The sequence below is a fragment of the Poecile atricapillus genome, chromosome 28, assembly GCF_030490865.1.
Source record: "Poecile atricapillus isolate bPoeAtr1 chromosome 28, bPoeAtr1.hap1, whole genome shotgun sequence".
NCBI lineage: Eukaryota > Metazoa > Chordata > Aves > Passeriformes > Paridae > Poecile > Poecile atricapillus.
Genome location: NC_081276.1, coordinates 4495037 through 4520829, shown reverse-complemented (window position 1 = coordinate 4520829; position 25793 = coordinate 4495037). Strand labels below are relative to the sequence as shown.

The following is a 25793-nucleotide window of genomic DNA, read 5'->3' as shown; positions in this document are numbered from 1 at the left end:
ATTCCCAACTGAGTGCTCTGCAGGGGCCGGGGTTGGAATGAGGCTCCAGCCTGGGACCACAGCCCAGAGCCGGGTCTAGGAGCCGGGGGAGCCCTTGGTGTCGTGGCTGAAGAGGAGGAGGAGGAAGGGCAGGACAATGTGCTGAGCCCAGCATGAGGCAGCCAAGGCCCCGTGTGCCTCGGTGAGCTCGGTGTGGGCAGGGTGAGAGCAGACAGGCCAGGCTGGGCTGGGCTGGGCTCCCCCTGCTCCTGGAGCTGCCCCTGGCCCAGGGGCTCACGTTCACCACAGCCCCACTGCTCCCATAGGGAAAAGTGACAGTGGGAGCTGTGCTCCAACCTCATCCCTGCTCCAGCTGCCCCCACAGCCTCTCCATGCTGGGAATCACAGGCCAGAGGATCTGCCTTCCCCTCCCCACGTCTGGAGTGGCCCCAGCAAAGGCTGAGGCAGCTTTTAGTGCATTTGTCAAAAACCTCCAGTTCAAGAAATCAATGCCATCACCCAGACCAGAGGATGCTGCCCTCATACCACTACCTCATACCCTGAAGGTCTGGACTCCCCAGCAGTGAGTGCTGGGCTTCAGGATTCCCGAAGATCTGGCTCATCCCCCTCCCTGGATGGGAAGCTGAGGATCCCACACCCTCGGCTGGGGGAGATGGGCCAGGAGCTGGCTTGGCCCAGATTTCCCCTCCACCATCCCATCATTTTCCTCTAATCACAAAGCAACTTCATAAAGACAACCTCGATGTCTTTATTGTTTTCCTATTTACAAATCACAAAGCTGGCCAAAAAGCAGAGTGTGAACACGGGACGAGAGCATCGGATACATTCATCAAATAGCACAGGAGCCGGGCCGGGCCCGCTCTGCTCGGAAGGTGACGTGGTACAACAGAATGGCTCATACTTCTGGGAACAGGCATGTCCAACAAGGAATTACATTCATCTATCTACAAAAGCCAGAATTGCATCAAACTGCGGAAAAGCCGTAAGAACAGAAGTTGCTCAGGTGTAGTTCAGAGTTTGACTCCTCTCCCTCTGTGACAGGACGATCTGCCAGATCTGCCCCACGCAGGGAGAGCAGGAAGGTGGGATTTGGGAAGAGAATTCATGTAACAAAATAATAATGAGAACAGAACTTCCAGGGAACAGCCAGTGGGAGGCTCCCACTGCAGCTAGGCAGGGCCAGCCCGAGCCCTGCTCTTCCCAGAGCCAAGTGCACAGCTCTGCTTCGCTCAAATTCCAATTATTCCGCTATTTCCACCTGTACCTGACGCCTCGAGGTGCAGAACCCACATCAGACCCCCCGGGGAAGGTGGGTCCAGCAATGACGTTCCCACCACCTTTGGAAGAGGGGGGGTGACAGGAGTGGGCACAGTCACAGACATCCCGACAGACAGAGCCTGGGGCTGTGAATCCATCTCACTGTTTGCATTGCACAGAGTCGGCTTCGGTCTCCAGGTCCATGGACCCAGGGTTGGGGTTTTTTCTATTTTTTTAGTACTGGCCGTATTAGAACCATCCCACCTGGAAGCAGGCTGACAACACACAGCTCACACCATCTCCCTGAAGCATGGAGCACACCCTGGCCATCTCTAACAGCTACTGCTGAGTAGGTGCAGGGCATTCCCAGGCTGCTGCTGCACGGTTGAGGAGGAGACTCCAGCCAGCACAGCCCAGGATCCCAGCTGGAGCAGCGGGAGGAGAAGAAGCAGCCCTGTTCCAGCCAAGGACAGCCAGGTTTCGACTTCCAGCAGTGAAATCCAGTGGCAGCAGCTGCCCAGAGTGGCAAAGGCTCCGTGTGCTGGAGCAGAAGATGGAGAAGGGGCCCTGAGGCAGCACCACTCCAGCCAGTCCCACGCAGACTCCGGTGGCTCCGATCTTTCTGCCAGGCTGAGCTTAATTCCAGCTTCCTCTGCAGAGGAGGGGAGGAAGAGTCTCATGGTCTTCACGCGTGGGCAGTGAGGGTGGGGCTGCTCAGGCAGCCCAGGACCAGCCACCATCTCTGTGACAGCCATGGGGAAAAGCAGCTGGCCCTGAACGGATACAAGGGGTATCTTCAAGGTCACCGAGCTCCACAGCTCAACAGGTGATGTTTGTGATCTCCCTCCTGTGCCTGGCCAACAGGCAGTGTGCAAACACACACCAGCACAGAGAGTATTCCATGTTTTCCTGAACCGTTTGGTAAATCCCTGTCCATCTGCTGCATTATAGGTAACAGGCAGGTGCACATCCAGCCTCTCTTCCTGCTTCCATCAGCAATGCACAGGAACAGAGGGAAATGCATGGAAATGTGCATGGAAACTGGGAATGCCTGGGAAGAGGTGAGGCAGGTGCCCTTGCACTTCAACTGAGAAACCCTGGCACTGTGCAAAGGTTGATGACCAGTAATGACCAGTAACAACAGAGCTGGGGCTGCTCAGGGGTGAGCCGAGCACCCCCCAGCGCCTGGGACACACCAGGGATTTGGAAGCAGCACCACGGGGACTCAGAATGCAGGAGGGCCTGCCCGGCCAGGCTGCTGCCCCTCACCGCTCTGCAGGGAGGTCACCTCGCTGCCACCAACTGCCCGAGGTGAGGATTGTCACAGATCCGTGAGAAGAGCAGGAAACGCCGCGGTCCCTCCGGACGAGCTCGGATTTGAGGTCTCCAAGCCTGTGTAGTGCTGGAACAGCAAAGCCTCAGGGAAAAGGCCACTTTCCATGACTTTTGAAGGCGGCTCTGTGTGCTGAGGCTGCTGGGAGGGAGGGAGGGAAGGTGCCGGGCACGGGCTGGCCAAGCCCTGCAGTCTGGCCTGGCAGGGGCCACCCAACCCTGACCGAGTCTGTCTGCAGGACCATCTCCTCATGGCAAGTGAAACCACAACCAGAGCCACTCGTTGCCTCGCTTCTGACCGGTGGAAAAGCATGTACATTCATTACAGTCCAAAAAACGCACGTTGTTAGATAGGGTTAATCAGGAGGTGAAAAACAACAAGCCACAGACAACCTACGAATGGTACTGGGACACCAGCTGGCCTGCACTGGGACACCAGCTCGCCTGGCACCTGAGAGCAGCAGCAGCACTAGCACAAGGCAGGACACGAGCTTTGAAATGGTTTCACTGAGACCTTTGGCTAGTGTGGCTCCAATTGGTGTGGTCAAACTCAGCCAGAGATTTAGTTTGGGAGGTGATGGGGAAGAGTCGAGTCCAGGGCGGGCTGGGCAGTGGCACTATGTGTAGAAGATGATCTCTGGGATTTGTCCATCCTCCACGGAGGTGCCGTTATTGTTCCCAGCCGCGTAACAGAACGTAAAGCAGGTTTTGGCTCCCGTTGTTGGTGATTCATGGATCACTTTGCGCAGTCCTTTGGTTCCATAGTGGGAATCTGGACCCTGCAGGGGTCACGGAAGACAAGAACAGGTCAGGACCCTGCTGCTGCCCAAGCTCTCTGGTGGGTTTGGAGCTGTGGAGATCTCAGTTCCTCCCTTTTCCTCCTGGATTTGTACCTCGGGTATTCTGAGCTCAATCTCATCTCTATCAGAACTTTTCACTAATTTACCCAAGTCTCAACAGCTAAACATGAACTTTTTGAGGCCGCTGCAGCAGGCTCTAGATTACACACCTGCAGGACTGACAGCTCAGCTGTACACACCAAAAAAATCACCCCATGCCCTCCTCAGTGAAACAACCCTGTTCTGTGCTGTGAGACAAGTCAAAAACCAGCTCTGAATGCTGATGGTGAACGAGCTTATGGCAGCACTAGGGCACAGAGAGACCTTGGAGATTGTACCACTGGCCTAGAAGGACACAGAGCAAAGCCCAGGTTGCACTGAAGACCTAAAGGAGATGCCCTCACCTGCCTGCACCTCACCCCACCCCGTGTGGTACCTTTAGAGTAGCACAGGCTGTGTAGTTGACGTTGGGTAAAATCTCAACGGGCTCCTTGAACATGACCCGGAAGGTGTTGGATGATCCGTCACAGCTGAAGCCGGTGTCGTTCTGGCCCAGGACTGTGTTGCTGTCCGTGTGGATGATCTGCAACACAGGTTTCACCTTTCATCTGCAGGGCTGGACACTGCCAGCCCTGCCCATGGCAGTGTCCCCGAGCTGGGCTGAGCCCCAGGCACTCCCAGATTGACCAGCCCTGTGATGACTGCACTGTCCATTACTCGTGTCCCTCATCAGTGCTATGGTCACAGAACCACAGAATCCCACATTTGGGTTGGAAGGGACCTTAAGGATCATCATTCCAACCCCCCTTCCAGGGGCAGGGATGACACACACTATTCCAGGTTGCTCCAAGCTGCATCCTGGACTTGAACTTCTAGGGGTGGGGCAGCCACAGCTGCTCTGGGCCCCTCTGTGCTCACCACAGAGCTGTGGGCTCAGGTCCCAGACAGTCCAGGCCACCCCCTCCTCACCCCCAGGCTGGCAGAGCCCTGCAAGCTCACACTCTGCTTAGACCCTTCTCCCCCAAGGGCTCAGGGCAGCAGGAGGAGCCCTGACAATCAAGGAAGAAATGCTGACAGCCTGTGCTCATCACACCTGCCCTGTGTGCTGGAGTAACCCTCCTGGGGACAGTGACCCACACTGGGGTGGCACAGCTGCACCCACAGCAGGCACACAGCACCCACGGCATCCACCTGACTTTGGACAAGACCCTGATGGACTTGAGACAGCCGAGTCTCCCCCAGCCTGCTCGGGGTGGGAAATCATGAACAGCTGCTTCCCAAACTGCCTCCCAACTGCCCCAAAGCTGGGAGCAGACCTGGGGAGATGCTGCAGTGACGTGTGCAATAAAATCAAGAGCAATAATCCTTCTGATCCCCAGTGTCCCATCTGGCCTTTGCTACATCTGCCAGCACCCCTGCCCAGGGACACACACAGTCCCTCTGAACATCAGGTTTTGTTACAAATTCACTAAAATTTATTTGTCAGCCCCTAAAACAGCCAGGATTTTTAAGGTAGCAGAGAGAATTACCTGTATATTTACTTGGTAATCCGTTGGCCCGTGTATGGATCCGTATAATCCAAACCCAACTACAAATATCCTTTTGTTTACTGAGAACCTGCAGGAACAGAGCAGGAAAGTCAGTCCAAACTTGCCACTCCTGTACTGCTCCAGTACAAAGCTGATACACAAGTATCTCCACTTGTGCTGATTTTACATCTATGATTTAATCAAACCTACACAGATTTAAGTGCAGCCCTTACTAAGAGGTGAAACCCTGCACAGAAACCATCAGCTGCACACTCACACCTCTGACTGGCCCAGTGGGCTTGTGTGAAACACAAAGCTGCACAATCCCATCACCAAATTTCAGGGTCCAGGCCAGGCAGTGTTTCCAAGTTGTGGCAGAACATCAGCATGCCCAAACACCCACCAGGCCCCAGCAGGGCAGCCTGGGAGTGTGGAACGGTGCCCACAGTGCTCTGTCCAGCAGAGAACCAGCAGGTATTTCACTGCTGAGCCCTGGGGAAGTGTTCATGTGCTGCTGGGTATTTGCTACATTCCAAATTCACCAAGAGCAGACATTAGGATTCAGTCACTCCTGCGTGCAGGAATCCCTGCTGCCCAAGGAAGAAGGGGAAGGGTATTTACCCCACTACAGCTCCACCTTCTCAGGCAGCAGAAGCCTCAGTGCCTGCCATGCTGCCAACAGCATTTCTTCATCCATCCACCAACTCTTTTAGCCCTGTTGTGTTTCCAGAACAAACACCTGGGGCAGGCTGGAAGCCTCTGCTCTGCAGCCAGCATGGAATATTCAGCGTTGGAACTGACCCTGATGCTGCAGAGGCTGAACCTGAAGTCAAACACAAGCCCCAAAAGGTGTGTGAGTGTTGGAGGTGGGAGCAGGAAGTGTTTGGAGCTGACAGCCATTCCCACTGCCAGGGGTGAATGGACCAGAGGATCTCACCAACAGCTCCAGTGCAACAGAACCATCTTAAAAACTGTGAGGAGCTTCATTGCTGTGAGTCCCCTTCCACCCAAGACAAACACAAATCAAGAAAGAACCAAGGCCTCCTGATTCCCTCCTGTCTTGCTCATTCCCTGGCCACACAAGCCTTGCAAAGCACTATTTTCCATCCACACCTGCCAGTCTCTGTCACCATAACTGGTCTCTGCTGGTTCTCCACAAGCTCAGGTCTGAACAAAGTGGGTGTCAGCAGAACTTTATCCCAAGCCCTCTCTACAACAGGAGAGGTTAAGGGGCTTCACCAAGTCACACTGACACCTGGAGCAGGGAACAACCTGATGGAGCACTGGTTCCCCACGAAGCACAGCAGGGGGACAACCATTGACAACTTATTTATGTGCCCCTAAGCTGCAGAAAGCCTTTGGGGGGTTATTTCCCTCCCTTTCCAGGGGCCTGTGCTGGGAGCCACATTTCCTGGAAACCTTGGCCAACAGAGATGCAAAGTGGCAGCAACATGCAGGTCAGTGCATCAGGGGATGGTTCTGCCCAGCAGAACACCTCCCCTTTGGGGTTGGCACAGTGGAAGTCGGGGTCTAGCACAGAACCTCGCGTGTTTAGAGCTAAAGCAGTGGAAAGCTCAGGAACGCGAGTCCAGGGGTGGGAATGGGCGCGAGAGCTGACCTGATCCTGTCACTCGTCCCACTGTACCCCCAGCGGCTCTCCACCTGCTGGAAGCGGCTGATGCTGCACTCCTTGCCCCGCAGGCAGCACCGGGGCCGGTCGATGAACTCCACCCGCGGCTTCGGGTTCACCGTGAAGTGCAGGAACAGGCTCACCACCTCCCGGTCCGTCAGGATCCCCGACTGGGCAGGCCCTGCAGAGGGGAGGGAAGCGGCAATGCTGTCAGCCTTAGGGAACCACAGAGTCCTGGAATATTCTATGTCAGGAGGGACCCTCAGGGATGATCAGTGCAGCCCCTGGCCCTGCCCAGACCCCCCAAGAACCCCACCCTGAGCATCCCTGAGAGCGCTGTCCAAACGCTCCTGGAGCTCTGGCAGCCTTGGGGCCGGGCCCATTCCCTGGGGAGCCTGGGCAGTGCCAGCACCCTCGGGGGGAAGAACCTTGCCCTGAGATCCATCCCAAGCCCTGGCACAGCTCCAGCCCTTCCTGGGCTCCTGTCCCTGGCCCAGAGCAGAGCTCAGCCCCTGCCCCTCCGCCTCCCCTCGGGAGGAGCTGCAGCCCCCGAGGAGCCTCCCCTCAGTCTCCTCTGCTCCAGCTGAACGAGCCCAGTGCCCTCAGCTGCTCCTCAGAGCCTTCCCCAGCTCCGTGTCCCTCCTCTGGACACTCCAACAGCTTTGGATCCTCCTGATCTTGTGGGCCCCAGAACTGCATAAGCAGAAGGAATCCCTCTGGAATTTTCATGGGGAAACAAGCCTGACTTGCAGCTGGGAACAGGCTAAACCCCCATCCCAGATGGGATCCCAGAGGTTCATCAGGATATTAAATCCCAGACAAAGGTGCTGCCCTTTACCCACAGTGTAGTCACGGGCTGCAGAGCCTTCTCAGAACATGGAACTGTGATTAACTGCCCAGCTCTGTGGAGCCAAAATACACTGGGCTACCAAAAAAACCCAAAAGAATGCAGCTGAACCTTGTCCCACTCCTTCTGGAAATGATAAGATTGGTAAAAGACAGGGATTTCCATACATTCCCCACCAGTGGTTCAGACATAACAGAGGAACATGAGGAGGAGGGACAGGGACTGTTACAGTTACAATCAACTCAAAAAGTTGAAGAGTATTTTCACTCAAGACAAAGGTGGTTCAGCTCATTCCTTCAGGCATTTAATCCACATTTTGAATTTTAATACCTTTCTTGTAGAACCTTGGGGAAAATGCTAATGATTTTAGCAAGAGCTGGAGCACGTTCTCATCTTTTCTCCAGTAACAAGAGTTTTTTCCAGAGTGATCACAAAATCATAGAGTAGTCTGCGTTGGGAGGGACCTTAAAGCTCATCCAGCCCCACCCCTGCCGTGACAGGGACACCTTCCACCATCCCAGGCTGCTCCAAGCCCTGTCCAGCCTGGCCTTGGGCACTGCCAGGGATCCAGGGGCAGCCACAGCTGCTCTGGGCAACCAACTCAGTGATGCTAAACTCAGACTTTGCAAACTACTTCGAATACTTTCAAAAATGAAACTGGATAAAAATTAGTCTGTCAGCCTAACACTCAAAAGCCTCTCTACACCTATTTGCACAAAGCTTTGAACAGAAACAAGACCACTGAGTACAACAGCAGTTAAATGCTCTTTAAAGTGGGGTGCAAATGCCCACCTACTTGTAGGTCCAAAACTACTTGTAGCTGATTAAATTCAGCATGATGTTACCCAGACATAACCTGGTCCAATGATGCAATGGGGAGAGACTCAAGAATTCAAGGAAGTTGACTCCTCAAAAGTAAAAGAGCTGTTGGATATTTTGTTCAGCAAAAAATCAGCCTCACTGATCGTGTCTGAACTTATCCCCTGTTGCTGCAACTCATTTCTGCAATGTTTCAAATTACCTGCTCTAAGGGGAGGGAGGGACACATTTGCCAGTTAAAACATCTTCATGCAAAGCCCCACGTTTGATACCAGTTTATACAAGAAACTGGTGAAACCACTGCTATAAAATTCTCTCTTCTTCTGGCTTTTGGGAGAGAGGGATGTGGAGGAGAAAAGGTTTCCCTCTCCTGTCTCTGCTCTGATCACCACAGAAATCAAAGTCACTCAGAAACTCAGAAAAAGGACAAAGCTGAAGAAATTCCAAGTTAATTCCTTGTTTAAAGAACAGCTGATCATTGCAGTCCCCCAGGTTTGGGGGTTTTATTCAACTTTTAGGTTAAAGTGGATGGAGAAAACTTAAGAATTCCTCTTAAAGCACAAAGGTCCAAGTGGGATGGGCAGTTTGTGACAGACAACATGGGAAGGGGCATTGGCACTCCCAGCTCAAAGCCTTCAACCCAAACATGCCAAAATTAACACTTTCCTTCCACTGAGAGAATAATACAAGGTCATAAGGAAGGGTTGAAAGAAAGGGGATCTGCAGAAAAATGCAAAGATCTCTGCTTCACTGAGCAAGCTCCTTCTGAAGAAATCCACATCCCTAAGGCCACATCCCAGCTGTGACAGGCCAAGCAGAGAGTGGGGACCAAGTCTGAAGCAGATTTTCTCCTTAGTGCCAGCCCTCCTCATGTGGGAACAGGGACATGAAGGACTGACCAGCTGACGCCAGCACTGCCCTGAGAAGTGACCTGCAAGGGAAGGGAGTCAGTGCCCCTGTTTGCTTCTGTGTACACAGCACTGCAGCCTGGAACAAGCTGCAGTCTGGAAAATGGCTCCACTGTGTCTTTTTAGCATGAAAACTATTTAAGCCGATTGCCAGCTTCCAATCCCCCGGGAATCACCAGAGGATGAAGTGAAAGACAACAAGCAAAGAAAACAAAACAAGGCAATCTATAGTCCAAGCTGTGAAATGAGTTAGACATCTCTGTGGATCAAGATCTTAATGTAAACTTGAAAAATGCTTTGAGACACAGACTAAACAACACCAAGCCTGCAGCTCAAAGAACATTTTCCAAGTCTTTTGGATATGGGGCTCTGCTCTGAACAGCACCGGCAAGACAGGGCCAACACCACCACAGGCAGAGGATGGGGAGAAACATCCCCATTTCTCTTTGGGAACAGGCTACGATCAACACCAATTATTTGCAACTCTATTAGCTTTGTCTATTTCAAATTTTCAGGATGGCTGGAAAGGGGAGCAAGTGAACCCCAGTTTGGATCTTTGCTCTCAGCTGAATGGGACAATAACCACCCAAGCATGCTGTGAGAGCCAGCACAGCTGTGATCACCCAGGGGAGCACCACAGGCTTTAAACCGAGTGAATGGGCACAGATGAAAATGGCATTTAGACAGGAGATTTTGTAATCATAGAATCACAGAAAGAGTGTTGGAAGGGACCTTAAAACTCATTAAGTTCCACCCCTTGCCATAGGCAGGGACACCTTCTACTATCCCAAAGTACTCCAAGCCCCATCCAGCCTGGCCATGGACACCTCCATGGATGGGGCAGCCACAGCTGCTCTGGGCAACTTGTGCCAGGCCCTCACACCCTTAATACTACAGAATCTCCTTCTGATATTCAGTCTAACTCTGCCTTCCTTCAGAAGGCCATTCCCCCTTGTCCTGTCACTCCAGGCCCTTATGAAATGTCTCTTTCCAGCCTTCTTGTAAACCCCTTTTAGGGGCAGAATGGGGAAATGAGGAGGAATATGGGGGAAATCTCATATTTGAAACACAACAGAAACACAGAGAAAATCCTCTTTCATGTGACTTGACTCCCTGTAGCTGAGGAAAAGCAAAGACCAGGATTGCCAGAAACACCTTTGTTGAGTTACCTGCTGCAAACTCCTCAATAGTCATCAGTGGGAAGCGGATAAGGGAGAGAGCTTTGCCCAGAACCTTGCGCTTGTTCTCTGGAATCACCTGGAGCTGCTGCCGCTGACACTCGGCCTCCGACCAGCGCACCACGGCATTGAACAGGCGAACCTCCCGGATCCCCAGGGTGTCCCTCTCCAGCACTGCCACCAGGGTGTCTGCAGGGCACAACAACAGGCACAGCTTCAGCCTCTAACCCCAAATCAGCCCCTTTCACCTCGTCAGGAGCACCCCACGTACAGCCAAGGTAAAAGAGGAAGCAGCTGAACCAACAGCATCTCCCAAAAGTGCTGCCTGCAGCCTCTGAGGAAGATTTATCTGCATATTCCATCAGCAAGGAACTCACTGGAGCAGCAAACAGAGCCCATTTAATTGGCATGTTAATGCAAGTGCACGAGGATGGATTGCAACTTGCTTGACGTCAAATTTGGATGAAACAAACAGCCTGAAAGCCAGAAGGTGACCCGTGCCTTACCTCCACAGCCCATCTCATTAGAAGAAGGTTAAAGCCTGAATTTTAATGTTCATTAACTGTGCCCAGCAAGTTTGGAAACTGCAGACGGTAATTAAAATAGCCAGTCCTTGCTTCCAAAAACACAACACCTTTTTAACTCCAAAACCTCACAAAGACTTGGGGAACAAAGCCAACTCTACAAAAAAAGACAAGTTTACACCCACCCAAAACCTGCCAACATCAACACAGGAAGCAGGCTTTGTGTCATGCCCAGAAAACTCAAGTTGCACCAAAGTAAGCAGATTCCAGGGTATTTCTGCAGGCAAGGCAGCAAACTCTCTGGCAAATTCCCTGTCTCCAGCCACTTTGTGCCAGAGACTATTCAACTGATTGCTCCAGAACAGCCAAGCCACAAGTGCCAAGCATTATTAACCTGTAACAACTTTGGAGACAAGCTGGTTATGAAAGCAGGGAGAGTGAGAGGGAGGGGTGGAAAAGAGCATACCCAGGTCAATGTCTGTAAACCCCTCTGCATTGATGGCATCTGAGGTGTTCTTGTCTATGTTCTCCAGGCACAGGCTGGCCAGCTGGGGCTCATCAAACAGCCGGGCCTAGGCAGGAAAGAGCATCATTAACAGAAAATACATTTTAAAGTTTACACTAAGAATCCCCCTTCCCCAGCCCATCTTCATTAGCAATACCATGCCTGACTGCACCAGGAATCCACTGGGCCTTTCACAAGCAGTTAAGCATGACAAGGCAAACACTAGAAAATTCTGTGTTTGGCAGCAGCCCTGGTTCAGCTGTGCATGTCTTCAGGCACGTCTTTGTTTTAACATGGCCTGGTGCAGGCACCAGTCGTGCTTTCCAGCACCACACTGACCCTGTCAGCTGAGCACAGGCAATTTTTACATCATTTTTCTATTTACAAGGAAGCTTTGCCCAGTGACTCCAGGCCTGCTTGCTCTAGGAATAATGCAGAGGCAGCTTATTCTGTAAGAGCAGCCACACTGATCTTGTGTATTAGCAAGAAAAAGCTGTAGCAGCAGTGCCTGTGTGTCCTGGGGAGCCCTACAGGGTACACAGCCTGCTTAGTGCATTTCCATGTTTTGCACAGAAACAGCTATTCTAATCCAGTTACCTCAAAGAATTTGTCCCAAAATAGGTTACTATTCCAAGCAAAGCCTGTACACAGCCTGCAGAGCTGCTCAGAATTTCTCTGCCCAAATTAAGTGAAGCCTTGTAACAATTCTGCTGCCATTTCAGATCACCCTGGACTGCCAGGTGTTACCAGCCCTACACCCAGCACAAGCAGAAATGGGTGGAACACATAAAAAACACTAAATGACCTCTTACTTCAGCACTTTGGTTTTGCTGTTTAGGAAGGAACTGCCTTAACATCACACCTAACAAGAATACACCAGACCTGAACTCACTGCCACAGGTAAGGTTTTAAACTCGTGTTTTGGGCTGGGAATTCCATCACTCAGGAGGCACCCTCAAGCATCTTCTGCTTCACCCCTGCTTGTGGCATGCAGAGCTCAGCAAGGCCAACCTTTGTGCTGAGACCTCAAGTGCAGCAAGCTGAAACAACAATTTCTCAGGGCCCAGGGAAACTTCAGCCATTGTCACCTGCTCCAGGGGCTGGAGTGCTGCCAGTGCCTTTACACTCTTGGCATCAAGAGCTGTGACTGACTCAGACTTTACTACTGTAGTGGCTCTTTGGACACGTGAGGACTTTGATTCCATGCAGAGCTCTCCCCCACAGCAGCTCCAGGCAGTTTTATTTCCTTGCTGATCAAAGTGACACTTGGATCTACATCTGGCATGAGAGAGGATCATGGCTCGCTACGAGGCAAAATCAATTAGGAAAGCTGTTTGCCTCTGATATTTCTGCCACTGATCAGCAGTTGCTTGAGACAGACAGTGACACAGCTGCTGGACCAGCAGATTCAGCAGACACACACAAAAGGAGGTTTGGGGCTCTGCCTGGGATCACAGGTCCATGATCTTAAGGCTATTGGGCAATGCCTTGTACAAGATTTATCTCAGGTCTGTAATTTACTGAAGAGGTTGTTGGTTTGATGCAGTGAAAGCAGAAAACAGGTAGGTTTTCACACTGCAGGACCAGAAACAAGAGGGTTGTGAGAAGAGATTCTTTCAGTGAGGTGCAGCCAATCATCAAGATCAGGCACGATTCTAAAGCCTCAAACATCTCAGACTTGATACAGAGCAACAGTGAACATAAAACTAGATGGGAATCACCAGAATGGACAAGCCACAAACAAAAGGAATCAGGAGAGCCTTTCCCCATCCAGCATTTCACCTGCCCCAGTGCCAGTGATGGAGTGCCAGGCAGTATTTTGGGTTTGGTACCTGAAACACAAGGATACCTTCCTCCTTTGCCAGAGCCTTTATGACCTCTAAGGAAGTCACCCACCATAAACCTAAATATTACCTTGCCAAAGCTACAAACTTAGGTGCAGAGACACAGGAAGCCACAAAAAAATCTCTGCATAAGGAATACCACCAAAAGCCAAAACCTCTAAGCCATCATGAGGCAGTGGCTAGCTTAAGATGCCTCCCCAAAATTTCAGTCTACAGGAAAGATCTGTTCCCAGCTCCTGGCTAACAGCTTCTGATCTTTCAGATTGCAGCTGCTGAACCCAAAGAACAGGAGAGCTGCGGCCAAGGAGCTGCAATTGTCCCACCATGCATCAGATGGGAGCACACATTTGGCTGCCATTTCCCACTCAAGAGCCTTCAAGTCCTGAATCTGCTTCTGGGAAGTGCAGTGTGGATCCCCCCCTGTCTCAGGGGCTGCCTCATCTGCTCATGCATGTGGAAGAGGGCCAGGTTAAAGAGGATGTGTAAAGACAGCCATGGAGTGTTGCAGCAGTAGCTGAACCCAAGCAGTGACAAGTGTCTACAACAGCAATGTGACATGGAACTACTTTGAGAACTGATCCAAATATTTAAACTAAAAAAAAAAAATCCCAGCCTAATTCTGAGCAAAGAGTTCTGCAGTGGCTGCTTCAGGCCAGCACTGCTTCAATATCTGCACAACTGCTGGTGTAGCCACTGCCACCCACATGGTACCTACAGGCAGAGCCTGAGAGACACCTGGACTCCTGACAAGGGGGAAAAGTCCAGCAGACAGGAATGCTGGGCAAGACAGGCAATCCCTCAAGAGCCAGACCACCTTAGTGTGCTGGTTCACAACTCAGTGCAGCTGGGAAGCTCCTCTGCAAGATCTATTTAACATCAGACATCACAGCAGCTTTCCTGAGCTGGCTGATGAGAAATACCCCTCCAGAGCCACTCCAGTCTGCCCATTCCCTAAAGAATCTCACACACAAAGGCTGTGTGTTTCTTACTCCTACAGCTCCCAGAACAGTGTGTCCCTGGCAGTGCCAGACTCCACCACACAGGTGACAGCACTGTGGGTGTCACCAATAGGGCATCAGCTGTCCAGGAGAGAGTGGTGGGACCAGAGAGAGACAACAGGGCTGGGAAACAGGGGTGATAGTGATGCTCATTTAATCAATCTGGTTGGAAAGTCTGATCTTTTCCAAACTTTGTAAACATTGTCCCCTACTTTGCTGCTTCAAGAGTCAAATGGAAGGTAGAGGAGCCCAACCCTCAGAGACTGGATCAGACCCAGGGCCAAGGAACAGCTGCTCTGACACTCTGGGTCTGTGAGCCTTCAGTGCAGGAGGCTGGGCTGGAACAGGCTGAGGAAGAAAGCACCTTGTTCCTTTCCCAGGAAAATAAACCAAAGCACTCATGAAAAGGTTTTCTTTCACCCCCACTACAGGGAATGTATTGCACAAAAGTCCTTCAAGGAACGGCTGAGCAGCGAGACACAGCACTGAGAGAAAGCTCAGCATTACCAGTCCTGATTCTGTAACACACGGAAATCCTCTCATTCCACTTTTCTTCTTGGCAGATGAAATCTTTCCACCCTGTTAACTCCATCCCCAGCTCACACTCTGGAAGGAACCACCTGCCACAGTGAAACAGAAAGATCTGAAACAGCAGCAACGTTTGCTGTATTTTCTTGTTCTTTGTAAGAACATGCTCAGCAGTGCTGGACTCCTGTGAGGAAGAATTCAAAATGACCCAGAACTGCTCCACTTTGGATGATCAACTCTGCAACACCCAGAAAACTCCCATTTTCTGACTGTGCTGGACTATGCTGAAGGCAGATGATCACAAACTCACCTGAGTTAACAGCATGAAAGCGTTGTCTGCTCGGAGGTTTTTTTTAAGAAACTCCACACAATGAGCTTCAAGGGCTGGAACTGCATATTTCTTAGCCGTGTAAAGTGTTGTCATAACAGTCTCTGGTCCAATCTGAACTTCGTCTGAGTAAAGAAATCTGAAAACATGCAAACAAACATTGTTGTGGTGAATTAATATTACCGTGTTAAGGGTAAAACCCCTGAAATTCATAGAAAACATGTTTGTGCCTTTGCCTGTCATCCTGGTCCATTTCCTCTGCTGGAGATAGAAGGGTTTTCACATCCTTTCCACTGACTCTGCTTTACCAAGTTCTTGGGGCTTTTTTGTAACAGGCATTTTACAGTGTAACTTTTAACAGCTCAAACTGCCTTGCATCCTACCACCAGTGAGCTCTTGGCCTGTCACTTACACCAGGGTAAAACAGTCTCTGGCCAAGTGCACCCCTTAAAATTCCTATTTTTGGCTTTTCAATTAGAATAAACAAGGACAAAGATTCAACCTTGCCTTCATCCCTCAGTAGAGAAACTTCCTTTTACACTACTAACTCAGAAGTGCTGAAAAGCACTCAGACATATCCATCCACTGCACATGAGGTGCTCTACCCACACTCCCCTTTCTCATCTCTTCACTTTATAGATTGAACTGTTTAATTTCATGACACAGATGTTTAAGTGCAGCTCACAATATAACTTCAGCATAAAGCAAGAGTTAATTGCAGTGAAAAACAACGACTGCCATGCTTCAGCAAAGCACCAGCCTTCACTGTTGGGCCAAAACAAGGAAGCACATTTATGACCTGAAAAACAAAGGAAACCTGACTGAACCCCCTCATACCTGAGCTCACTGACCAGAGACAGCAGGAACTGAGAGGCTGAGCTCAGTAAAACCAGTGATGCACTGGTGTTAGGCTTTATCACAGAATCCCAGAATGGTTTGGGCTGGAAGGGACCTTAAAGACTGTCTTGTTCCAGCCCCTACCATGGGCAGGGGCACCTTCCCCAGGTTACTCCAAACCCTGCCTGACCTGGCCTTGGGCACTGCCAGGGATCCAGGGGCAGCCACAGCTGCTCTGGGCACCCTGTGCCAGGGCCTGCCCACCCTCCCAGCCAACAATTCCTTCCCAATATCCCATCCAGCCCTGCCCTCTGGCACTGGGAGCCATTCCCTGTGTCCTGTCCCTCCAGGCCTTGTCCCCAGTTCCTCTCCAGCTCTCCTGGAGCCCCTTTAGGCCCTGCAAGGGGCTCTGAGCTCTCCCTGGAGCCTTCTCTTCTCCAGGCTGAACAGTCCATGCACCTTTTTTTTTTTACTGCATCTCCTTTAACCAGTGGAGCATTTGCCAGTCAGGATCTCAAAAGGCACAAAGCACAGAGATGTAATATTGTGTTAACTGTGCTGGGCATTCCTATTCCAGGGGATGTTTTGGAAACTCCAGCAATTTCTTGCTCTGTGTTTCTCTGAAGGGGACACAGCAGCAGGTTGTGTGGCTGCTACTCCTGGAAACTTCATGCAGCAGCAGGGCTCTTCCAGGGGGATGCCAGGCAGCATTCCCATCTGCAGCAGAGGAACTCCTGCTCCTCCAGCTAGAGAAGACCAGGATGCCATTCAGGGAAGCATCAACAGTATGATCCACAGGCAGGGAAGCACTCTCACTGCTGAAAGCAGGCTTTTGTGCAGCTCCAGGGCATTTGTCAATAGCAGCATCATGCCACACGTTCATCAATGTATTTTGCACACATCCCTTCCCAGCCCCATTTGCACTGAGCAATCATTTCTATCCCAAGATTAAAAGAACACAGTAGCTCTAAAACCAATTATTTGTTTACTTCAGTGACTGTGTCAGTATTTCTGTCTACCACAGTCCAGTGTGCACTAAGACAACAAGAGAGGCTCAAACTGTGAAAAAGCCCAGTACAATTTAAAAGAACATTTATACTGTAATCAGTGTTCTCATCTTTGGGTTAACATGAAAATAATAATGAAAAATAATCTCTTTCACAATTACAGCAGACCTATCAAAGGTCACTAGCCCACAAACTCCATCAAAATCCAGCATCCAGATGGGACCTTCTGCAGAACATTCAGGGTGGGCACTTTGTCCCTGGATAAGCCCCTGATCCTACAGCATTAGATCATGGCTTGGATCAAGTCCAGAGACATATGTAAGGATCAGCTGCCATTCCAGATCAGTGTTTAGAGGGATTGGTTTTACTCCAGGAACTCAAAGCCCATACTTGGTCAGCTTTCTCCTGGAAGCAGCACCCAAACTTCCTCTGGCACATTTAAGCTCTGAGCATTTTAAAAGCAATTTAAAAGCTCAGTTCTAGATTTAAGCACCCAAGACGTCACTGGACCATGGGCACAGCTACAGCAGCATAACTGCAAGCTCAGAGTCACTGAGGTAATCCACCAATGATTTCTCCCATAAAAAATAGAAATATTTTTGTTGAAATCCACCTAAAATCATCACTTTGTCTTTTGAGATGATGGATCTCTTCTGAATTCCCTCTGTTTAATCAAGTGCTGAAATTGCAGCACTGGCAGGGAAACAACAGGATTTTTGCCTCTAATTCACTGGATATTTGGGCCTCACTAAGACTTAAAGATAGTTACAAGCTTTGCACTCCAGAGAGATCCACATGGCTGACAGGCACGCACCAATTAGAGGGATTTCCCCCATGCTGGTATCTGCTTTAGAGACAAAGGGGAAGGGGCTCAGGGCTCCCAATCATTTCTGGCCCTTCATTCTAGCCCAGATCAATTTTAAAATATTCCAAGATAGCACAGGCAAAACCAAAGCACTTTCTGAAGGTAAAGCAAAAAGTGTGCCAGAGCTATATATAGTGACAGCTCCCTTTAGGAAGCGAGTGGGGAACATGTCAAGAGCACAGGACTGGAAACCCCTGGAAGTAGGTTACAGAAATCCTATAGAAACAGGACAATGACTTTCCATCATCCATTCAGGATTGCTGCTGGATGTTGTACAGCACCAGCCAAGCTTAAAGGAATTGGTGAATAGGACGTTACAGCCCCTTCTTCCTCCTTCTCCAGCACACAGACTTGCAACACACACTGGAAATGTAAATTCAAACCCAGCTCTCCAAAAGAAGAATAAAACCCACACAAAGGGTGATACCACATGGAATGGCTGACATTTATTACACACCCCTGCTTACCTGTTACAACTCGCTCGGGACCTAAACAAGCTCCAAGTATTTTTAACTTACAGAGCTTTCAAAAGATCACTTTTCCCCTCTTCTCTCAAAGAGCATTTGGATGAAACCAAACCAATTAATGAATAAGAGGCTATAATACAATGGCCCATATATATATATATATATATACTTTTAAAACATTTTTTTGTACACCAAATCTGTGTATCCCAGTTATCCTGGGCTTTAGAAGCAGCTTACTTGAGCAGAGCTAGGAAGGCAGCAGGCTCCACGTCAGGCAGCTCAATCTCTGTGGAGGTTGTGGCCATCCCACCATTAAACATTGCATCAAAGACAGCGCTGCCCACGGCCAGCACGAACCTAAGGTGGAAAAAACAAACATGCAAATAAAACCTTATGTTAAATCATATTATATTCAAAAAAAAAAAAAACAGGCTGGTTGCTAATCCCCAAAGTCACCCTCAGGGAAAGCAAATAGTTTGTGGAGTTAAAGCACAAGTGTTTTGCAAGAGCAAGGAGGGTCAGGCTTGCTGCTTCTTAACTGCAAAGCACCAAAGCTGCAAGGAACTTCCTTCTGAGCCCTGGCATACAGCACAGTAATGGTTCCCCAAAGGCCAGATTTTGGGAATTATGGAATAGAACACACACTGCTGCTTTGTAAAGTCCCCATAGGAGCCTACGTATCATCCCAAGGTTGAGAAGCAAAGAAACAGCAAAGTTAGGGAGTTCAAGTTCTTCCAGTAAACAGAGACCAAGTTTTACTGCAATTCCCCACAGTCACCTACTGGAAACATCTATGGAAAACTTGTCACTGCACACTACCCATCCTCTTCCATAGGCCCAGGCACACATCTTTGGTGATGGCAGAGCAAGCTCCCAAAACACAAAATTGCCCCAGCAGCAGCACCAGGAGCTGCAGATCCCAAGCCCTGGCCTGGGAGCTGCCCTCCCCAGGCATGTTGCTGCATCCTTCCACAGATGGATAATCTGCTCTGGGCTCAGCCCAGAGCGAGGAACAAACCTCCCCCAGAGCAAAGCAGCACAGTGAGGTGCACACAAACCCTTCAGCACTGCTGGGAGCTTACGTGGTAATTACTGGCACAGAGAAGGTCATTGTCGGCCCTAAAGAGACTGGAAGCAGGAACTTGTACAAAACAGGTTTGAGACCAAAAATTTATGTCCCAGCACTCCCATGCAAACAAGATGATTCCAACATCTCCTGTTTTAGGAGGAGGCCCAGGCCTGGGCTGCTGAGGAGCCTGTGTATATTTAAGCTGCTGTACCTGCCTCAGGACTTAGAAAGCCATTGTGAGAACTTTCCTGTTCAAAAATGCAGAGATGAGCTTTTGCCATGAAGGATTCCTGTGTCTGCCACCATGCAGCTCCCTGAGGTTAAACTGAAGGCCACAGCTCCAGCAGTGTGGGGGAGCACAGCAGCCCTGGCTGCTGATGACTACAACCACTTCTCTACCAACTATAAAAAGGAAAAAGCTGGAATATTCCTTGCTGCAGTGGTTTGATGCACACTTCCACAGAAGCAGCAAGAACTGCAGGCAGAAATCCATACAAGACAGCAGGCATGGGGCAGAAACCTCCAGCCCAAGAAAAATATAGCACTAAGGGGGAATTTCAGTCAGATTTAATAGGAAATGACCTTTTAAAAGTAGGAAATTTCCATTTAAACAATGTTTTTATTTTCTCACTTTTCACTCCCCTCCCATCCAGAGGAGGCTTCCCAGGGATACAATGGAGTGAAGCTCCATGGATGTGCCAGGCTCATTTGCTATGACAGAGTTTGGCTGACGAGCTGGCTTATTGTTCCTGATGGGCCCAGGGAGCTCAGGACAAACCACAGTGGTTACAAAAAAATATACACATGCATATTTCTGTCAAACCATTCTCAAGAAAAATGTCAAGAACAAATAAAAACCTTCCTCACAATACCAGAGCTGCCAGATGAAACAAAAATCCTTGTTCCTCCAAAAGCAGCAATGGTGGCAAAACAATTGCTGGCTTTGTCTGATACTAAAAATTAACATATATTAATTGCACTCTCAAATTTTCATTCTCACAGCCAGCACAGTTATAGGGCCTCAATGAGCAAGAGCTTTCAGAAGCTACTTGAAAAGGGCATTCATTTAAAAAAACTCTCAAATGTTTGCTTCCATTTCAGTCAGGGACAAATCAGTTGGATTTTGTAAACTGCTGAGCCCTAATAGGATCCTGGGAGGTGCCAGAGAAACACAGGACTCCACATTTTAATTTCTCTTAAAACATTAAGAGAACATAATTAACGTAAGAAAATCCCTTTTTCTCTGTTTCCAGTGTTTTCTTACTCTTCCTAGAACACATTTAAAGCTGCTCTAAAGACACTCCAGGAAAAGCAGAGGGATGCACACCATTCCTCCTACACAATCCACCAGCTTCCCCCAGCCATGCAGGTCTGCAGGAGGAAGAGATGGGGTTTGTTTCAGATGGGAAAATCCAACACAGAGTTATTTTTAAATACTTTTGTGGCCAAAACAGAGTGGACTACTGAAAGCAGGCAGAGAAATATGCAGAAACAAAACTAAAGAATTAAGAAAGCAACACCTGATTTCTTCTCATTCCCTTTGCACCAGGAAGAGCCAAAGTAAACTGACTGTCAGCAATAAGAGTCACGGGAACTTCCTTGAGGATAATTTGATTTGTCTTCAAAAGGATCCAAAGCTGACTCTACAGGCTGTTGAAGGCCTGCAAGAAAATATCTTTCCTTCTGCTATTTTGCTTCCTATCACAACTTTCAGTGCTTCATGTTCACCTTGGCACCTCCACTTGTCACCTGGTTTCATCTGCACCACCCACCAGTGCTGCTCCCTTTCTAGGCACTACAGTAACACCAATAAAAGAAACCACTCAAAACCCACAGCTACCCCACTGCTGCTGCACAGCTCCCTCCTCCATCCGCACCACTGCGGAGAAACCTTAAAATATCTATTCCAGAAGAGCTGGCACAGGAACAGAGCAACACGTGACATGCTGGAGCTTGGTGACACCGTAGGTGATGAGAAGCTGCTGCTGGTGTGCTGGCTGCAGAGGATGCAGACCCTGGGTGAAAGGAGCAGGAGGCAGGAGCAGCCCTGCACAGGAGCAGGAGCCATGAACACCTCGGCACACGACGCTGCAGGAACTGTGAGTGAATACGTGTCCAAGAAAAGACAGGATGGGCTCCAAAGAGACTCCTGTGAACAACAGCCAAAATCTTACTCAGGCTGTCCCCAAGCTGTAAGATCTCCCAGGCTGGAGCACACACAAGGTTGCATCTCCACATGCTTGCCCTGCTCACTCTCAGGCCCTGTTTTCTGGCCAATTAACAAGTTTAATTATGACACCCATGCAGCTCCCGGCTGATGAAGTTTAGATGTTTCTAATCCCATTGATATTGTGCTCCATGGAGCAGACCTGGAAAAAGACAAATAACCTTTCCCTCTTACTGCTGGGTCTAATCAATGTGTTGACCTTGGCCATGAAGCTATGAAGCTTCGAGGCAGCTGCTCAGCCCAACCTTGACACCAAAAAAAATTAAGGCCATCCCATCTTCTTCGTGGCTGATTCAGCAGCAAGAGCGACAAGCTGAAGGCTCAGAGACAGGGCCTGCTTCAGGGTGGGCAAGGAACTTCCACGGGGTCTGGAGCCTCCTCCATGTGGGAAACACCTGATCTCCTCAGGGCTGCAGACAGTTGGACAGGTGACCCTCCAGTCAAAACCATTTACACCTTTTATCTACAAACTGGGCTCTCACACACAAAATGAATGTTTGTTCTTAGTTGCTCTGTGAGGTTTCTTTTGTCTGTCTCTGTGCCTTGATACAAACTGCTGAACCACAGAATCCCAGACTGGTCTGGGTGGGAAGGGACCTTAAAGCCCATCCAGTCCCACCCCTGCCATGGCAGGGACACCTCCCACTGTCCCAGGTTCCTCCAAGCCCCATCCAACCTGGCCTTGGACACTGCCAGGGATCCAGGGGCAGCCACAGCTGCTCTGGGCACCCTGTTCCAGGACCTCCCCACTCTCCCAGGGAACAATTCCTTCGTGATATCTAATCTAAATCTCCCCTCCTTTCACATTAAGGCTGCTAACTGAATTTGCCAGGGGAACTCAGAAACACACCTGAACCTACAGCTGCATCAGAAACCTCTTCCTGGCACCAGCACCTGTGGACATCACCTGTGCTCACTGGGCACACACCACTTCATTACCTCAACCTACAAACCCTTCACATTCCCTCAGCTCCATCCAGGACAAGCCTGACCAGGAATCACCTGCACCATCACTTCCAGCTCCCACAGGACTGCATCTCTTGGATTATTTGTGCTTCCCAGTCTGCTGCCAAAGCCATTCCCAGCACATCATGAAGTCATATTGAGGATGGCAGGCAGGATCCTGCAGACCACTCCTCAAGGCACCACAAGGAGCTGTCCAAGAACCCTATTCAGGAGTTGCTTCTCCTGCAGCCATGTTTGGTACCTGGCCTGGTCTGAAAATTTACACAAACCAGACTTCAGAAATAATTACCTGGAAGCTGTGCACTATTGTGCCAGGGGAGGTTTAGTTTGGATATTGGGGAAAATTTCTTTACAGAAAAAGTTGTAAAGCATTGGGATGGGCTGCCCAGAGTGGTGATGGAGTTACCATCCCTGGAAGTGTTCAAAAAATCTGTGGATGTGGCACTTAGGGACATGGTTTAGTGGTGAATGTAGTGGTCCTGGGCTGATAATTTAATTTGATGATCTAAAAGTTGTTTTCCAACCTTAGTAACTCCATCAGTCTATGATTTCAGACATCTGACAAAGTACCAACACCTGCCCTGGTTGCTGAAGCAAAACAGCACCTCTCTAACTGAGCCCATGGTTGCTTTGCAACTCAATTCCAACAAAAAGTATCTTCTGCTGTTGAGCTGCTGTGGGAGAACTGAGCACAGAAGGGGTCTGGGTGGTTTTATTTTAGGCTCTTTTATTTCTGAAATAACCACAGTACTTCATGAATCACCAGGATATCCCAACTGTAACATTACACGGGCAAGTTTTACTAAAATCTCTAGAATCTTTAGGTGGGATGTCACACCATGACACACTCCATTCTATCTTTACCACCCAGAGCATCAGATGAATTTGAGAGCAATTAAGCAGCATCTCACTTTGGGGACAGTTTTTTGTTTTGCTTTGTTTTTGTCCAAAGCTTCATTTATTTTCCATTTATTTCTGGGCTGAACATCACCTGTCACACCCAGCAAGCCTAGTTCTCAGGACAGGAGCAAGCTTACCCAAATACTAATTAAGCTTCAAATTATAAGACAGCAAAGCTGACACCCTAAACCGTCAAACCAGCCTAGAACAACTGTAGTTTGTTATAAAAGTGAGAGAAAAGGGTGAAATCTGAAGGGGAAACTTACAGGAACGTGAGCACTTAGGAGAAAAGCAATAGTTTGAAACTGTTTGGAGCAAGGCTTTGCCAAGCACCACTGCCAGGTACACCAAGGAACCTCCCTCACCAATTAAAGCTGGTCCCATCTCTGAGCTCTTCCTTGGGAAGCCCTTCCCGGGGTGGGAGGAAGAGGGTGGCACACATGGATTTACTGCAGCTCCCCCAAGGAACCAGCTGAATGTCAGTCAGCCACATCAGATCTGCATCATCCAGGTGGAGGCGATTCCCAGCTCCACTGAGCTGCAAATTCTTAAATGGCAGCTCAGCCTTAAGCATTAACCTCCATGGGTTATTCAGGCCCAGGTATCATTCTCAACACAGCTGTTCCAACTCTTTATGGTAGTGGATCAACCCCAAAACCACAGGGCTTTGGAGAAGATTCAGTAAAGGTAATTTTAAAATTAAAATGTTGTACCTGAAATCTGGGATCTCAAATCATTGTTTTTAAATTTCCATCCCAAATGCTCTCATTGATTTTGGTGATCCCTGACAGAGGGATCAGGCAACCTGGGAGACTATTCCTCCTCTCGTCTGCTTCCCACCAAACCAAGGGTTATTTCCAAGTGAGATGCAGGAATTTGGGGTTTTCCATGCTGTGCCTGCCCCATTCATGCCATCCCTCTGGGAAAACCACTCTCACCTAAACCCACGCCGGGCTGGTGACCATGAGGAGAGGCCTGACACTGACCCAAGGGCTGGGAGAGCTCTGAGGTGACACTGACTGACCACAGTGGGGGTCCCGTACTCAGGACATGTCCCTGAGCAGGGGGTGAAATATGGGGTGCAGTTATGTGATCCCCTTTTCTCTCTTCACAGGGGAGGTGCAGCACCCCACTCGATGGCACATCACCACCGAGGCTGCAGGAGAGCCCACAGCACCCCCAGGGCCATCTCTGAGGGGCAGTTTTGGGGATGAGGGGCCAGCCCTGATGAAGAGTAAAGGGAACATCCCTGAAGAAGATGAGGGACCATCCCTGAGGAGCAATCCCAAGGGGCAGTTTTGGGGGATACAGGGCAGTTCCCTGAGGAGAAACATGAAGGAGCAAAGGGAGCAATCACCGAGATGCAGTTTTGGGGGATAAAGGAGCGATTCCCCGAGGAGCAACTTAGAGGGGTGAGGAGAGCAATTTCTGATGGGAAGTGAGGGGGATAAGAAGGCAATTACCCGAGGGAATATGCGAGCAATTCTCTCAGGGGATAACGTGGGGAGCAAGACGAGCAATCCTCGAAGGGTAATTTGGGGAATGAGTGATTTGGGAGGAGGAGCGATGCCTGAGGGGCACTTTTGTCAAATAAACGGGCGATTCCCTTTATCAGCGTGGGGGGCGTGAGGGGACGCCCCCAGGGCCATCGGGCCAGCCCCCACGACCCTCCCGAGGCCCGGGACCCGCGGCCACCCCGCAGGGCCCTGGGGCTGGGTCCCCCCCACCCCTCACCCCTCCCGCACTCCCGGTTCCCCACGCGTGGGATACCCGCGCCCCCCGCCCCACCTGTGCGCCGGGATGCGCTGGGAGCCGCGGCCCTTCCCCACCAGGAAGTGCACGTCGCTGAGCACCTCGTTGTTGAAGAGGAACGCGAACCGCTCCTGCACCGTCGGCTTCGTCGCCTGCCAGTTGTACACCGGCTCCCGCTGCAGCGCCCCGCCGGGACCGCCCGCCCCGCCGGCCGCCCCCGCCGCCCCCGCCGCCGCCGGGCCCCCCGCGCCTCCGCTGGCCGCCGGCGGGTTGGCGGCGCCGCTCTGGTTGTAGGTGAGGCCGGGCGGCGAGGCGGGCGCGCCGTTGGTGCAGGCGGCGGCCGCGGCCCCGTTGCCCGGCGGGGGCGGCGGCGGCTGCGGGCAGGAGGAGGAGAGGCCGCCGGGGCCGCCGCTCCCTCCGGCCGCCATCTTGTGCGGCGGGGCCGCGGGGGCGGGCGGCGCGGGGCGGCGCTGCAGCAGCACCAGCACCAGCAGCGGCGGGCGGGACACGGCGGCGGGCGGGACGGGGACGGGGGCGAGGGCGGCGGAGATGTCGGCGGTGGCGTCGATGGCGGTGGCGTCGATGGCGGTGCGGATGCAGAGCGCCGGGCAGCAGCGGCGCATGGGGCGGGCGCCGC

General features: G+C 50.7%; 1 protein-coding gene across 1 annotated transcript; it reads right to left on the bottom strand.

The window, feature by feature from the left end:
- Window positions 1–728: 728 nt before the first annotated feature.
- BTBD2 (BTB domain containing 2) lies at window positions 729–25793 on the bottom strand. The gene is made up of 9 exons (XM_058858685.1): window positions 25193–25793; window positions 18480–18599; window positions 15049–15205; window positions 11330–11435; window positions 10331–10528; window positions 6576–6768; window positions 4958–5045; window positions 3865–4011; window positions 729–3368 (listed from the first exon to the last, which is right to left on the bottom strand). Exons 1-9 carry the CDS (start codon window positions 25777–25779, stop codon window positions 3207–3209), a joined length of 1758 nt encoding a protein of 585 aa, XP_058714668.1. The 5' UTR covers window positions 25780–25793; the 3' UTR covers window positions 729–3206.